Below are 17,966 nucleotides of genomic sequence, written 5' to 3' on the forward strand. Positions count from 1 at the left end.
GCCGCCCAGCCCATGATCAGCTCTAATGGCAACCACACCCAATTGGTTAATTTAATGGTAATTTAGATGAAGTAGCTTCCCCCACAGGGGAGAAGACAAGAGGAGGCCGAAGATGTTAGCCTTTCAGCTTATTCTCTAACCACCCACTATATTTTTTCCTAAATAAGATGTCAAAGCCCCCAACCCCAACCTCAACCATACTTTGCTCTAGCTTTAGCTTTACTCCTACTCAAAAACACTTATAAATTTTAAATTTTAAAATTAAAATTTATAAAATTGTCATCTAGCACCAACTCAAACCGTTGAGAACAATTCTCTCAGCTTTCCCTCCAACCATGAGCTTTGCGGCATCTCCTTCAGCCATAATGATGAAAACTTACAAAGGAAAGCTACCTCTTTCCGTTATCACAGTTATAGTCTGCGCTTTTGCATTCCTTGCTCTTCTATATACACAAAGCTTAACTTTTCTTTCTTCAAATTATATTCTCAAATCCAAGTCCTGTGCTAGAAGAGGTGCTGTTGTAGAAGCTAGTAAGTTATTATATAGCTAAGTTACTGATTGAAATCATTTCCCTGCTCAGTCTTCTAATATTGAACCCCCCCCCCAACCAAAAAAAAAAAAAACAAAGATTCTAATATTGAACTGTCATTGTCCAACAGATGATCATAGAACGGCAGAGGAGAACGTAGAAATCCTCGAAATCGATGACAGGTTCGAGTTTGACCCTGAAGAGTGCGATATTGGTAAAGGTAAGTGGGTGTTCAACCGCTCTATCAAGCCATTATACACAGATACAAGTTGTCCATACCTGGACAGGCAATTTTCTTGCGTCAAAAATGGTCGGCTTGATTTTGACTACCATCACTGGGAGTGGCAGCCTGAGGACTGTGACTTGCCTAGGTAACAATATTTTACTCTCTTTTTTTCGTTCATGCATGGAACTGAAACCAGTTGTTTTTTTAGTTTACTTATGTTGTGTGATGTTTCGTCTATGTAGATTTAATCCAGAACTTGCACTTCAAAAGCTTCGAGGAAAGAGGCTACTCTTTGCTGGGGATTCCCTGCAAAGGAATCAATGGGAGTCTTTCGTTTGCATGGTTGAATGGACTATACCTCCAGAAAAGAAGTCTATGAAACGAGGAAAAGTTCATTCTGTCTTCAAAGCCAAGGTATTAAACTATTAATTACGCCTCTAACACTTGAAAGACTTCAAGTTCCTTCGCTTGAATGTCAAGCAAAAGGCTGTAAATTCGTCAGAAAAAAAAAAAAAGCTAATGTTTCCCACTATTTTTATTTTCCCAGGAATATAATGCAACGATTGAATTTTACTGGGCCCCGTTTCTTATTGAATCCAATACGGATATCGACGTTTTAGATCCGAAGAAAAGAATACTAAAAGTTGATTCAGTTGCCAAGCACTCTAAACACTGGGAAGGAGCTGATATACTTGCGTTTAATACTTACGTTTGGTGGATGAGTGGGCTTAGACTCAAGACATTGTGAGTTGTCTGTCTCTGTCAAACCAATTTAATCTGTTTTAACCAAGCAATTCCTTGTGAATTAAGCATCTAATTCGAAAGTAACATTACGAACAGATGGGGTTCATTTGCAAATGGCGATGAAGGTTACGCAGAGCTGGATACAGCAGTTGCCTACCAAATAGGTTTGAAGACATGGGCTAACTGGATCGATTCAACTTTAAATCCCAACAAGACCCGTGTTTTCTTCACAACTATATCCCCTATCCATACAAGGTTTCTTTCTGCTTGGTTGTAATGAAGAAAAAGATCATTTTCATTTAAATTTGCTAAAATTCCAATTTAATGTGTTTCTGTGCAGAAGCGAAGAGTGGGGCAAGACAGATGGGCTGAAATGTTTCAATGAAACAAAGCCAGTGAAGAAGTTGTGGGGAAGTGGTTCCGACAAGGAGATGATGAGTGTGGTGGCGGGTGTGCTGAAGAAAATGAAAGTTGCAGTTACAGTTGTAAATATAACACAGCTCTCAGAGTACAGAGTCGACGCACATTCATCAATTTATACAGAGACTGGGGGAAGGCTCTTAAATGATGAGGAAAAAGCAGACCCTGGACGCCATGCTGATTGCATCCATTGGTGCCTGCCTGGTGTTCCTGATACTTGGAATCGAATATTTTTAGCACATTTGTAAAATTTCGTCTCTTGCAAAACCCCCCGTTTGATTTGTATCTACTACTACTTTTTTTAGCAAATCAATCAGCCATTTTCTTTTCTTTCAAGAATTTTTTTTTATAACCAGTTACGGAGAAGGTCATACAACTTGTAAGTTCCAATTAGTTCTCGTCTGGGTTCAACACAAATAACGCTGAAGATGTTTCACTGAAATGGAAACTGTTAAAGCAAGGGAACCAACAATTTTTCTTCGGGGATTTTTCCAACTTTACATGCGTGCACCATAGATAGTTTTATTAAACTAAGGCTGGGTTTGGTTTTAGAAACTAAAGTTCATTTTTGTTTCTAAAAGCATATTTTATTTTCTTGTTCTTTTCAGAAAATAATTTTAGTTTTTAGTTTTTAAAGAGTAAAAAAAAATTGGTAAATAGAAATAAAAAAAATACTTTTAATAATGAAAACATGAAAGCATCCTTCTAAACTTTTTTTTCTCTAACACAAATAAAATAAATAAATAATTTTAATTATATGGATTTAAACCAGATATCAAATTTAATATTACAAAAACGGCTGGAAATAAAATATTTTTGCTTTTATATAGGTTAAATCAGGGTCAATTTATCTAAAGTTAAAAACTCTTGGTTTTATCATTTTAATTTTTACACAGTATTTTTAGTGAAAACAATGAAAATAAATTTATTATTATTTTTTAATTTTTCACATATTTTTATTTTTATTTTCCAAAAATTATTTTTAAAAATTTCAACTAAATATATTTTCATAAATATTTTTCATTTTTCGAGAAAATAAAAATAAAAATAAAAATATTCTTTATTTCTTAAAACCAAATGTAGCCTAAAATTTTTAACATCTCTACCTTGTCATTTCAACTAAAGGAATCATTTGTGTTATTATCAAACTTTTGTAGATATATTTATTATATATTTGTGTTTTTCACCCACATTGTGCATTTTTCATAATCTAGTAATAATAATGATTTGTGTTTCAAATTCTCTATGCTCCTCTCCTTTTTATTTATCTATTAGGGGTATGCATACTTCAATTAAAATCGAATTAATTGACCGAATTAAATTAATTTTGTTAATCATCACTGAAATTAATTTTAGTCTGAAATCAATTAAAAATTTTATAAAAATTTAGTTATAGATTAATTCGATTCGAAATAAAATAATTAATGGATTTTCTAAAATTGATAGTATAATATATATCTATAAGCTCAATATGTATACAACCAAATGGACTTATAATTGTTGATATGATGGGCCTAAGAAAAAAAATTATGAAAAATAATTTCGTTGTATTTTTTGTTAATTTAGTGTTGCCATCAAATATTATTTTAAATAATGTTTGTTATTATGTTTTAACGTAATGTTTTTATTTGACTGTTGTCATTGTTATTTTTTTTATCTTCTTTTAAATTTATTTGAATTAAAACAAAGAAAAAAAAAACATTGTCATTACATTTGTCAACGAAAAAAAAAACAAACAAATAAAAAAACAAAAAAAATGTCATAATTTAATTAATCGTAATTACTTCGATTTAGTGATGGATGTTGAAACAAATAAATTTATGTTCATACTAAAAAAATATAAATATTGTAGATAATAAAGAGCATGATCATATCCACCGAGACTAATGATAATCTTAGTTTTAAATAAAAACAAGTAACATAAAAATAATTGGGGGATATGAAAAAATATTGCAAAATAAATTATATGAAAATCAAACTAATGAGAATCTAGTCAATGAAAAAGTTTAGATTTTTATTCATAGATTTGATCATTGATATAAAGATAAATTTCAATATTCTATGATAATTGATTATAATTATTGACGAAGTCTAGTAACATGTAATGACCTGATTTTTCTCGATATCAAAAAATGCTATTTCAGAGTCTCATTTTCGTAAATCTAAAATAGGAAAATTTACGAAGATAATATGAAATATTTTAAAAATTAGTTAAGTAATTTAGCTGAGAAAATCGTTAATTAAAACTTAGGGACTAAATTGCAAAAATTCAAACGCTATTGAATTTTAATTAAGGAAATGCTTGAGAACCTATGTAGCAATTATTTAGAGGGCCTAATTGATTGTTAAACTAATTTTCTTCATATTAAATAGTGGAAATGATGATATTTTGCACTTAACTTGAATTATAATTAAAAATGTATATATGTCATTAGTTAATGAATTAATCATGTTTAAATTGTTAATTAAAACAACTAATGATGTATATAAGTAATAAATTAAGTGGAAAGAAAGAGAACATCATCTCTTTCACTTGTTCGTGCCATCCAAACTAAAAGAAAATAGGAAGAAAACTTAGTTTCTTCCATTTACAATTCGATACACTTTATATCAAGGTAATCAAGTCATGTCCTTCGTATTTTTATAGATTTATTATCATGGGAGTTTGATCTAGCTAGTCCATGTGTTAATTTATTCAGTTAGTTGATATTTAGCAAGTTATCATTATAGAGAAATTGATTATTTTGAGCTTGATTTGAAGAAATTGATAATTAATAAGCTTATATTATGATAAGGACTAAACTAGAAAGTAAGTTAAACTTGTTAGATAACTTTGTAACATTAGAGACTAAATTGAATAATTTGAAAACTATCATGAAATTATGTTATAGATAGAAGTATAAGGTCCTTAATGAAATAATGTGATAATGAAATTTGGTCTATTGTTAGATATTGAAAAATATGAGTATCCTGAATATAGGGACTAAAATGAATAAGATGAAAATTATGTTGGCTATGTATTTAAATGTGAATTGGATGTAAACTGATATTGTTTCTATTATTGAATTATCAAACATAGCTAAAGACGACGTTGAGTTGTAGCGAGAGAAGGGAAAGACGAGAATCGTAGACGAGTATTGGAAAATTCAGTTTATACTTTTATGATTTGAGTTCAATACATAATTAAATATATGTGCATATACTTATATATTTATACATATGTGATTGTTGCAAATCTAGCTATTAAGGTAAGCCTATATTTTTTGTATGAAATAATTCGTATTTGATGATAATATGTCAAAAATTGAATTGAAATGTACATAACATAATTGAGCATGATATGAGACTATGAATTGTGATTATGAACATGTAAATGATATGTAATTGGAACATTGGTACTCTATTAATTATTTGGGTAGAGTCGAATACCGTTGGCATGTTATAGGATTAGATTGTGTGTGTTATACTTCGGCTATATTTTGATGATGCACTATGTGCTAGTATGGTTTGATAGCGCTAAGCACATACTATTTTGGTGTGTTTGTTGTGTTTGTTGGGTGATCCGTGTGTCCGTCTTGAGTTCAAGTTTGGTTAATAGTGTTAAACTAGGCTTTATTTGATAATATGTTTTGATATAACAAATTAAAGTGTTCTTAAATAAAAGTTAAAGTTGAACAAAATTGGAAAAATGATAAAATCAAGTTAAATGGTTTCAATTGAAATAAATATTTTCAATCATGTTAAACCTATTTTTAAACAAGTATTGCTTTAGGCCAAAAAGTCTTGATTTCAAGTATTGATAGTTTTCAAAATATCAATACTCATTCTAAAATCAATACCAAATTGATATTATGTTTTCAATTAATGACAAAAGTATCGACGCCTTTTACTAGGTATCAATGAATTGTTTTTGGTATCGTTGTAAACTAACCTCTCTAGCGATTTCTCGCATTGGGCTAAGCTTTAGGTGGGCAAGGTTTATCAAGGACAAATTTGTGTTTCTCATAGCTGACAACTATTAGTAAGTTTCATTTTCATTCTCGAATCATTCAATTTATTCTCAATAAGAATGCTAATAAGAGGAGTAGGAAACATATTTAAATTGAAAAACAATAAAGATTCACTAATTACTATCTTTGTGTTAAGAAAATACTTTTATTTCAGCAACAAATTAATAATGCAGTATGATGCATGCGTCTTGTATTAAAACCTTGAATTTTTTTTTGTTGCTACAATCATTCTCACACCCATCAATCATGTCGCATTGGGGTCTTATGATTAACTTCAAAGAACATGGATTACATCCAATTAGTTCGTGAATCTTAATTCTTAAGACTCTACACGAACCAATGACCGTTTAATGTTTGGCCATCATCTTTAACTTAAATATCGTTTCTTGGGAAACTATATAATAATAGATGATTTTAAGTGTATAACCATTAACTCAATACCCATCATGAACATACTTTCACTTGTGAGTCATCTTGTGACAATCTCACTGAGAGTCATGCATGACTAGTTGTCTTTAAAAGGAAATCCGATCTAGTGAACCCACATGATAAAGTTTACATTGGGGTGCAGCCAGGGTAGGAACCGGCGCGAATTTTTATCATGCTATCACTTAGGGAGATGAGTCATAATTGATTCTCCACTTCTTTCCTTTCCATATGGAAAAATACAACACATGTACTTTCTCATTACCACACTTCTTATTTTTTTAATCAATCAACTGTGAACCATCTGATTCATATATATCAAAAATGATAATATAACATAATATAAATATTATGAACAATTATAAAATAGATATACAAGGAGATGAATAATTAAAATAAATTGTCAGACAAGGTTTCCATAGTTGTTGATTTGTCATAATTTGGTATAGTAGATTAAACTAATTTTTGCGCTTTAAAAGCCTGAAAACAAGCATTATCATTAGGTTTTAATTATGTTCTTTTTAAGTTTTCTTAAAGTCAATAAAATGTGCAAATGGAGTCTTTTATTGACCCCAGGGGCCAAATGAGGCTCAATGATGAGCTAATGGACTTTACAAGTGTGAAGGAGACCATTAGAAGGCGTACTAAACGGATATTGGTCACTATGTCGCAACACAGAGGGTTTGCTGTCGTAACATAAGAAACATAATGGAGAAATTCTGAGGCTGCCTCTGATGTCACTACACAACTTAAGGGTGTCACGACATACCCTTGAAGATATCCCAAGAAAAGTATACTAACACATTTGTCGCGACACAGGTCCTGATGTGTTGCTACACCGACTTCGAACGAGATTTGACATGAGCTAGGGGCATTTTGGTCCGTACAATCAAACTTAAAGCTTGGTAACATCAACTAACCTGGGGTTAAGGACGACAGCCACCTGAAATCTATAAATAGACTCATTTGTCATACATTATGGACAGAAATTACTTAGCTTAGAATTTCTCTTTTAATTTCAGTTTTAGTTTTTCTCTTTTCTTAGGACTTAGATTTACTTTCAGTTTGTTCTTTGTTTTATCTCGAGAGACTTGATTTGTGGATACAATCAAACTTGTGGATCCACATTCATTCTTAATACAAATCAACCTTTTTCTCAAACGTTATACTTTCGATTAATTTATCATGTATACTATTTATAGTGATTTTATATTATTTCTGAAAACCATAAGGAACTAATCCACCTATGAGGGATTAGCGAGTGGAAGTATGATTTATTAACCGTTTTATAGGGTTACTTAACAGATTAGTCGTTTGGGAGAGGAAGAACCTAAAACCTAAGCCTGAAAACCTTAGAAGTCATCAAGGTGGAAATTAACCCAAAATTGATATGACCTATCCGTGAACACCTTCACCCCAAGCCGGTCTAGACTATGAAGTCGGAAAATAAGTAGTTCTTGCTGACTTGTTATTTAGTGGAAGATCAAAAGATCCTGATGGGATAACGACTAGTTGATTGACGAGTAACCTGAAGCGATAGTTGATGAGGATTACCGAAGCAAGCTAATCACCCATAATCAAATTTGATTAGTTATACTTTTCAATATCTTGCTATTTATTTCTTTGTTATTATTTTACTACTATAAAAATCCTAAAAATCCATTTTATTTATGTTTTTGTACTATAATTGATTTAGAGTACTAATTAGATCTTTTAGTGCTTAGGTTAAAATTAATCTAGCATTAGCCTTCTTTGGGTACGATACTCGAAGTACTCACTTACTCTATTGTAACTATATTACAACTAGACCCATATACTTGCGGATACCACCTCATTTATTTATCTTTTACTGTAGTATTCACACTCTGGACGTTAGTACATTCGGAGGCGATCAAGTTGTTGGCGTCATTGTTAGGGAGGCAACATCACTAATTACATATGGCCTATTGAATGATTTACATATGGCCAGAAACTAACTACAGTAAAAGCTATCCAAGAAGATGATAAACACCAACAGTTCATGGACAAAATTAATCGTATTGAATCTGCAAATAGTGAACCATCTGTGTATGGAGGAGACAAACCGCTCTTTTATTACATCAACAATCTTACTGCGGACGCAAATTACATCGGGAATAGGGGTAGAAATCCTTATTCAAATACCTACAACCCCATTTGGAGAGATATCCCAAACTTGATATGGGGAGGAAATCAATGATGAGGTAATAATAATTTGAATCAAGCTAAGACCACTAATTACCAACCTCCTAATTTACAGAAACCTTAAGATAGGGCCAGCCCAAATGACCATAGTATACGTGGTCAACACTTGAATCAAATCGAAGGGGAGATATAGTGAATGAGAACAAAAGTAAAATAGGTGCAATCTGAGTGCACTAATTCATCGAAAACATTGACTAAACTAGAGGACCAAATGAGCCAATTAATGAGTATGATGGGAGGTATTAAAAGGAAAATTGGCACAGGCATACCCAACAACATAGAAAAAATTCTCAAAAAAAAAGAAAGGACAAGTAAAAGCGATCGCACTCCGTTTAGGTAAAATCTTAAGTACCCCGACAAACTTGATACTAAAGGATGCAAGAGGGGATGCAGAAGGCTCTTCAGAAAAACCCCAAGAAGCTGATCAGGGACCAGAACCAGAGGAGGTCATCGAACCAGTAACTAAACTAGAGGAAAGAGTAAAAGACACGACCAATAACACACAGGTATTGTTCCCTTCCAGATTACAAAAGAAATAGAAACGGGATGAGGACGAGTTTATAAGTTTCCTACACTTGTTCAAAACGTTGAGTGTCAACCTATCATTAATTGAACTAATTGAGAAAGCCCCAAAGTACACCAAAATTTTAAAAGAAATTATGTCTAGGCGTTGAAAAGTTAAGGTAGGAGAGCAAGTCAACATCAATGTGTCTTGTAGTGTTATTATCTGAAAGCAGGTACCCCAGAAACTGAAAGACCTGGAAAGCTTTAAAATACCAATAGGGATAGAGAGCATTCATTTTCCGAGAACTCTATACAATTTAGGAGATAGTATAAACTTAATTTCCTTGTTTATTTATGAAAAAATCAGGGTAGGGGACCTAAAAAACACTCAAATTACGCTACATTTAGCTGACATATATGTTGTCCAACCAAAGGGAGTGTTAGAGGATGTGTTAGTTAAGGTGCGTAGTTTTATTGTCCCGACAAATTTTGTTATCTTAGATTTTAAAGAGGGTAGGGAGATACCCATTTTGTTAGGAAGAACCTTTCTAGCCAACTCCAAAGCCACTATTGTTTTAGAGAAAAATGAGTTAATAATGAAAATTAATGGTGAAACTGAAACTTTCAAATGCGAATCTCACCAAAGTGAGGAAAGCCGAAAGAAATCAGGGGAGTAGTGTCATTCAATATTCACCTTTGTATCCAACTACTTTGAATCTAGGGATACACATAAAGAGATTAATACAGGGTTAAAAAGTAGGTATAAAGAAATATAAAAGAGGAGAAGGATGAATGGACATGACGACCGGTGGACAAATGCCGAAAGAGACATAAGGGGGAACACGACGGTGGAACTGTTGCATGAATCTGACAGTAAAACATAAGAAAATTTAAAATTCAGTTTTCTTGTATATTATTGTATATTTAATAACAATATAGTTTAGATTCTAAATTTTCTTTGATATATGTTTATTTTAGATAGAGACATCATTAAGATGGAAATTTGTTTTGAAATATAGTCGGTGTCGCAACACGGCGACCCCATGTCGCAACACCCAGCATAGAATTTAAAAATTGGAAAAAAAAACACCTCAATGTCGTGACATGGAACTTCTGCATCGTGACATAGAAGATAATTTCACTAAGTTCTCCAATCTGTAGGGTGTGTCGCGACACAAAAACCCATGTGTCGTGACGTCAGTACATTGGCAGGGATGTCACGACACAGAACCATTGTGTCGCGATGTTGCTACAATTTTCTATAGGTGATCCAACCCGATAGTGCAATCTAATGGTTTTAAAACATGTTTTGGTTGCCTTTTAACGCTCTAGTCACACCTTTCTTAACCAAAAAACTCATTACTCACTTAAACACTTCTTAACCTTTTAATCTTCCTAACCTTTTCAAATTTTTTAAACCTTTTTAAACTTTAAAAACCTAATTTTTCACTTCCTCTTATTTACAAACTCCATCTCCCGATCATATTTGTTGCAATAGAAAATGGAAATATTCAAGGGAACAATAGAAGAAGCATGAAACGAGGAATTCAACAAACTCCACGAGGTGTGTATTGGAAAATAGATCCACCAAAACATGAAGAAATGTATTAGTGGCCAAAAAGTGTGAGTGTTGTTTCCCCACTTAGTGACGGGCTTATGCAAAAGAGCAGGCGTGATGATGGCAACCATTTAGCAGTCATTGAAACCATCCCGAAGTATTATTGATGATACTTCGTTCCAACAGTACAAAGAACTTTGAGCCAAACAAATAAAATGCTGGAACAAACAAAAGTAAGAAGCGACGGCTACACTAGCTTCGTCACAAGGGTTGGCACGAGCTGAACAGGAAGTTGGTGAGAATAGTCATCCTAAATTGGACTGGATGATATACTGGATGAAAGAGTCGGGGCTAATATTTTAAGAATTTGTAAGGCAAAACAATATCAGGGTCCCTAACTACATGTCAGGCATGTTTGGGCCTATGCCATCCGGATAGGAAGAAGGAGAGAAGAATAATGAATAGGAAGAAGAGGGAGATGGAAGGAATGAGATGGATGATGAGTATGATTAGAATTTAATTTGTTCTGGGTTGTATTAAAATTAAAGATGATTTCACTTTGTTTTTAGGAATTGGATAGAAATCAGTTTTTAGTTTTTTTGTGGTTGGTTTTGATTTTCTATGTAGGAATCCCACATGAAAGAAAAACAACATATTTGAACTATCAACAAGCAAAGGAGGAAGCACCCACCAATAGCAAATAACACAACCACGATCAATCAGGTAACTTATTTCATTATTCTTTTCTAGGCTACACATTGAGGATAATTTGTTAACTAAAATGTGGGGGGTAACATAGAAAATTTGTCTAAATTATGCTTTTCTTTTTATTTTTCTTGTCATTTGTGTGCTTGAGCTTGTATAAATGCAAGTGATTGGTTAGAAGCATGTACATAAGTTGCTTGTGTTTACAAATAAATTTAGCATGATAATAGGTGATTTTAATTATTTGATTATTCGACTACTAAGTTATATACGTTACACTATAAATGAGTATTAAGCAATTAACTATACCAAAGGATATAGAAAATACAAGGAAACAAGCATGCTAGTATGAATGATAAATGGCTAAATTTGAGTTTGTTTGGTTGATTAAATTTGTGCATATTTAGATAATTAGGGATAACCTAAGGTATTGTTTGGAACACATCCAAAGCCAAAAAGCTAACCTATATTTACTCACATTTAGTGCCAAATTTTGAGCCCAGAAACACTTCTTGATGAGCCTCATTACAAAACTCGAGCTTGAAATATTAATTTGCATTTGCCCTTTTTCTTTAGTCCTAAACTACATGATTATAGATGTCTAGCCATACGTACTGAGGGTTAAGTAGATACATCATGGTGGATTTTGTAAAAACAGAGTGGAACAGGATTGGTGTGATATAGGAACTATAAGTTAGCCTAAAAAGTTCAGAACAAATGAAAAAATAAATCAAAAAGAAAATCAATACTAGTAGAAACAGTTCTTGAAAAGAAACAAGCACTTGTGAGTGAGGTGAATTGAAAAAGAAAGTGACAAAGACACAAGAATAAGAAAAAAACATTCATTAAGTGCACAAAAACTCGTAGGCTAGCCGTAATTACTATATTATGCTATGATTTCCTATATGGAGAAATAAGGAAGGTGAGACAAGGAGAAATAAGTCGTTGAGTGAGTAAGGGTCACTAAGGGAAAATAATAGGGATTGATACGATGTGCAAAACTAATTTTGTGTTTGTACCCATTTCGATGCTTACTATTTTTAAATTCCACATCTGTCCTAAGCCTCCGAACATTACAAGCTAAAAATTCTTGTGTGACCTAAATATCCTTATGCATGAATGGACATTATATTAAAAGTAACATAAACTTCTATTTGTATTTTGCTAGGATAATCAAATTACTTGTATGATTTGTTGATAGATTCCTACAAGTGAGGCCGTTAATGCATATATACTTTGTAATGCAATGAACTTAGATGTTTGAGGTCAAAAGTGGCAAATAAATCATTCATCATTTCAAAGTTATTTGTAAATATTAAATGCCTAGTCATATGCTCCAAAGTCAATACTTGCATTCTATTTGCTTAAGGGTCATCTCTTCTATTTTTTGTTTTTGTCTTTGTTTATGTTGATGTTACTTGACGATAAGCAATGACTTAAGTTTGGGGGAGTTTGATCTGCCATAATTTGGTGAAGTAAATTAAACTAATTTTTGCACTTTAGGAGCTTGAAAACAAACATTATCATTAGGTTTTAGTTATATTTTTGTAAGTTTTCTTAAAGTTAATAGAATGTGCAAATTGAGTCTTTTATTGATCTTAAGGGTTGAATGAGGCTCAAGGGTGAGTTAATGAACTTTCCAAGTGTGAAGAAGACTATTAGAAGACATATTAAACCGGTACTGGTCACTATGTTGCAACATGGAGGGTTCGATGTTGCAACATAAAGAGCAAAATGGAGAAATTCTAAGGCTACCTTCAGTGTCACGACACAACTTAAGGGTGTTTCGACATACCCCTGGAGATATCCCAAGAAAAGTATATTGAATTCTATGTCACGACACAGGTCTTGATGTGTCGCGACATCGACTTTAGATAGGAATTAACACAAACCTAGGGGCATTTTGGTCCACACAATCAAACTTAAAGCTCGGGAACATCAACTAACCTAGGGTTAAGGACAACGACCACCTAAAATCTATAAATAGGCTCATTTTTCACACATTACGGACATCAATTGTTTAGCTTAGAATTTCTTTTTTAATTTCTCTTTTAGTTTTGTAACAGTCCATTTTTCAGTGGTGTCGGAAACGGTGGTTTCGGGGCCACCAAATGCGACAAGTAAGTTTATAAATATTATATTTAATATTTACGAGTTAATTGTGCTTTTTAAAAGGTTTTTGATATTGTGATTTTTGTTTTATAAGCGATTTATTAAGTTCAAGTGGTATGACCCTAAGGTCAAGTGGTTTTAGAAATTGAGGTATCGAGACCTCATTTTTTATAGAAAGAGTCGTAAATATTTTTATAAATATTTATGGAGTGTAATTAAGGTGGTATTAAAGTTTTGTTGGAAAATTTTATCGTTTCGATAGTTAATTAAGTAAAAAGGAGTAAATTGCGTAAAGTGCAAAAGTTGTGTTCTATAAGCTAAAGGTATTAAATAGCTATAGAACTTTAAAGTGGAGGTCTCTATATAGTAATTAGACCATTAATGTTTTAGTGGATGATAGTGGTTTGGCAATGTTGTAATTTTTAAATATTATAAAGGTTAATAAAGTAAATTAGATAATTAAATGATATATTAATAAAAAAAACAATTTTTTTGTTTTGCTCATCTTCTCCAAAACACCATAGTCGAATTTACTTGGAGAAAAATAAAGCTTGGTTCTGCCATGTTTCATTCCTTGCATGTAAGCCCCTAAGCTATCAATTTCTTGTCATTTGTATTTTTTGAGATCGTTGCAACTAGGTCCTGCTAGCCCGTACCTTCGATTTTGAAACTGTTGAAGATTTTGAATGTTTCCATTGATGAATCTTCTATTTTTTCATGTTAGATGATGAATTTGGAATGTTAATTTATATTTATAAGTATTTTGTTAAGTGATTTTAATGAATTTTTCGATTAGGAACTAATTTGTTAAATTAATAAAAGTACAAGGATTTGATGTCAAATTGTTGCATGAATCGGCTGTTTTGGATACCATGAACATTTTGAATAAGCTCAATTTTGGGTAAAAAAGGTTAATTTGCATGTTTTGGGTTCAAGGACTAAATTGAATAAAAGTAAAACTTTAGGGACAATTTTGTAAAAATTTCAAAAATGACCAAATTGTATGAAATGAATTATTTTATTGTCTAAATTAATATATTGAATGAAATTATTAATTTAGATCAAGATTGAGTGGAAAATCAAGGAAAATAAAAACTTACAAAAATACCCCTGAACTTTAGTATTTTTGCAATTTAGCCAGGTAAGTTCATATGAACTATACTATGTATATTTTTGATTAAATTGAATGTTATATGAAATTTTATTGAAAATGAATTAATATATATATGTTATTATACAATTTGGCTTATAATGAAACGAGGGAAATTCAACGAAACACGACGACTATCGAGTCTCGTTTGAACTTTAAGAATATTTAGGATATAAATGACATGTCATTAGGGGTTACCATGTTTAGGGTATTGGTCCTGTACGTTCTATCGGTGGATAAGTTTTTTAGCATGTGTTGCGGTTACTCATCAGCTTGTGTGAGCAGCACCGTATAGTTACATCTTGACCTTCAGCTTGTGTGAGCAGACCCAGTGACAAGTCAAGAGTGAGCATTTATATGAGATATGAGATAGAGATGGTTTTGACCATGTGTTGGCACATAGTGTGCGATATTTCCTGCGTATCCGATATTATTCTAAGTGGTTCAAGGAGAAATGTGTTGTTACGAGACGATATGAGTTCCATACAAACTAATACAGGTATATACATGAAATACATAGAAATGATGGTACATGATATATTGATATATTGAAATGCATGATATATGTATATAATGAAACGGTAAGATAATGATATGTATCATGACATGTACATAAATGAATATATTTGATATGTTGGTACATGGTAATTATGTAAGTTGAGACGAGTAATGAACTCAAGTGTGACAAGTTGAGAAAATAAGGTTACCAATGTTGAATTTATGTGAAATATGTTCAAGTACGCTAACATGTGTTGCTGTTTGATGCTTAGGCAAGTGCCAAGCTGTTGGTTGAATGGTATTATGTTTACTTATAAGTCGTATTGAAATGGAAAGTGCTCAAATGAAAATATGCTTGTACTCATGAAAAAGTGGTAAGGTTTAAATTATGCAAATTCTTATGAAATGGTTTATCATGTGATTAATTTTAAAAGAGCTATATTTAAATGCACTAGCATGTGGCTATGGTTGATGATAAGCTTGTGTCTTGTGTATTATGCATATGAAATGAGTAATGAAAAAGGGAATGATGAGTTTAATTGATGATGTTAATTAAGCTAAAGAAAGTAAATGTAATGGAAAGTAATGACATACAAATGAAAGGAAGAAAATTGAAAGAGACTTAAAGTTATTATAAAATCCTACTTTGTTAGGGATGATAGGTATAAATGATGCTGTGGAATTATTCAATTTGTGAATTGATGAATTTGGCTTCATGAATCGTGTAATATCGGTATATGATTATTCTTGAGTTGTATAAATTTCATATTTGAAATGGATAGATATGATAAAAGTTTATACGAGCTTACTAAGCATTCATTGGTTACGTAGTTATTTTTCTTTACTTTTTAGAATATCAGAAGCTCGATTGGGTTGGAAGCTCATCGGAGATTTATCACACTATCCAACAATTACATTGGTAGATGTTGATGTCTTGGTTAAGGTTATAATGGCATGCATAGGTATTTTGGCTAATGTTAGCCTATGTATTTTGGTCGTGGAAATGACCATTTGGTTAGTTTGCATTTTGGTCTTGTGTTGGTAAAATGATATATATTATAAGGTGCATATAAGTAGCTTTGTAATGGTTGATATATGTCTTGTTATGGTTGAATGATGGTAGATAGAAAAGTAGTTGAATGTGCATATTAGATATAACATATAACTTGTTGTGAATTGGTGATTTTCCATAGTAAGCATTTATGTATCTGATGCTAATGATTATGTGGTTCATTTGGTACCAAATGGTATATTTTGGTAAGTGATTTACATGTTGTGTAATGATGCAAACTTAGTTAAAAGTTAATCTATTATTTTGGCCAAATTGGGTACATGGTTATACATGTTTTAATGTTGTCATTTGAGGTGCCTTTGAGCATATTGGTTGGATGTTATTATACCATATGTGTTTGGCTTGATTATGTATGATTTTGGTGCCTTTTGAGGGCTTATGTATATGTGAAAAAGGGATTATAGGTACATGTTGAAAGGGTGAGAAAAATGGCTTGTAAAATAGCCTATTTTAGTCCACACGGGCAGAGACACGGGCGTGTGTCTCAACCGTGTGTGACACACAGCCAAGTAGTACGGTCGTGTGTCCCCTATAGTTTTCAACGGGTTGCAAGTCAGTTTTACACAGCCTGACACACGGGCTTGTGGTTTGGCTGTGTGACCCAAGTAAGTGAGTTACACGAGTACAGACACGGGCTGGGACATGGTCGTGTGTCCTTATTTCGAGTGCCTACACGGCCTAAGACACAGACGTGTCTCTTATCTATGTGAGTCACACTGTAACACCCCTCACCCATACCGGACGCCGGGATAGGGTTCGAGGCATTACCAGGACTTTACATTTTGAAATGTACAAAATTGGGTCACCAAGTTTTACTCAAATTTTAAGCTTTTCATCCATGAACAACTCGTCCCTTATATAGGCCTTCGAGGCCTATAACATTCCTAGAGGCAGTGCGAAACAAATTCGGGTAAGTTCGATAAGCCTTGGGCTCCTTAGGAAAATTTTCCTTATCATAAAGTGTCACACGCCCGTGTAGGTGGGCCGTGTGGACTCACACGCCCGTGTGACTTGGGGCACGCCCATGCCCTTTAGCCGTGGGCAACACTGACTTATCAACACGGCCATATCACACACCCGTGCTGCCTGCCCGTGGACGACACTATCTTTTTAACATGGCCATGGTGCACGCCCATGTGGCCTACCCGTGTACAACTTTGAGCTAAAATTTTAAGTGTAGGGGACACACGGCCATAACACACGCCCGTGTGTCTAACCATGTGGACTCTAATAGGCTACTTTTCAAGCCTTTAGTCACCCCTTTCTACTACTTGTGCTTAGTGGTTACCAAATTCAAAGTAAAACACAATTATACATTTGTAAATAATCTTGATTAAAACAATTATACATTTGTAAATAATCTTGATTAAACTAGATGTATGAAAACCTCATATCATTGGTTTTACACATGATAGGTTATTTCCCATTTAGTGTTTATGGGTTCCCATGTCACTTTAATTCATCCAAAATTGGCTCGTTCATGTGACTCATTGCCAATTGGTAACGGCCCATCACTTGTAAATAAAATCATGCACAAAATTCGTAGGTCATAGCCTACTTCAATTAAGCCAAATTTCGTGGCCATATACAAAGAGATAAACATATTCTTACATGCCTTCATTTGGAAAATCAAATGACACATATAACAAAATACTAAAAAATACTATACATGCCATTGAACAAAACAAACAAAGTCTTTATACCAAAGCTTGTCTAGTTGATAGTGTGTTGACTCTCCAATCGTCTTCCCATCCTTTCGAGTCCTCGAGCTCTGAGAGACAGGGAAAA

General features: G+C 32.9%; 1 protein-coding gene across 1 annotated transcript; it reads left to right on the plus strand.

Moving 5' to 3' along the window:
* Positions 1–265: 265 nt before the first annotated feature.
* Positions 266–2,406, plus strand: LOC107894547 (protein trichome birefringence-like 3). The gene is made up of 6 exons (XM_016819810.2): positions 266–531; positions 661–901; positions 999–1,170; positions 1,304–1,500; positions 1,597–1,755; positions 1,841–2,406. Exons 1-6 carry the CDS (start codon positions 336–338, stop codon positions 2,166–2,168), a joined length of 1,293 nt encoding a protein of 430 aa, XP_016675299.2. The 5' UTR covers positions 266–335; the 3' UTR covers positions 2,169–2,406.
* Positions 2,407–17,966: the final 15,560 nt, after the last annotated feature.

Source organism: Gossypium hirsutum, chromosome A13 (assembly GCF_007990345.1).
Source record: "Gossypium hirsutum isolate 1008001.06 chromosome A13, Gossypium_hirsutum_v2.1, whole genome shotgun sequence".
Taxonomy (NCBI): domain Eukaryota; kingdom Viridiplantae; phylum Streptophyta; class Magnoliopsida; order Malvales; family Malvaceae; genus Gossypium; species Gossypium hirsutum.

What these genes read in the sequence shown, in the direction of transcription:
- LOC107894547 (XM_016819810.2), top strand. Translation starts at nt 336, where the DNA reads ATGAGCTTTGCGGCATCTCCTTCAGCCATAATGATGAAAACTTACAAA. An exon ending in AGGTGCTGTTGTAGAAGCTA is followed by an intron (nt 532 to 660) that starts GTAAGTTATTAT and finishes ATTGTCCAACAG; the next exon opens with ATGATCATAGAACGGCAGAG. An exon ending in GAGGACTGTGACTTGCCTAG is followed by an intron (nt 902 to 998) that starts GTAACAATATTT and finishes TCGTCTATGTAG; the next exon opens with ATTTAATCCAGAACTTGCAC.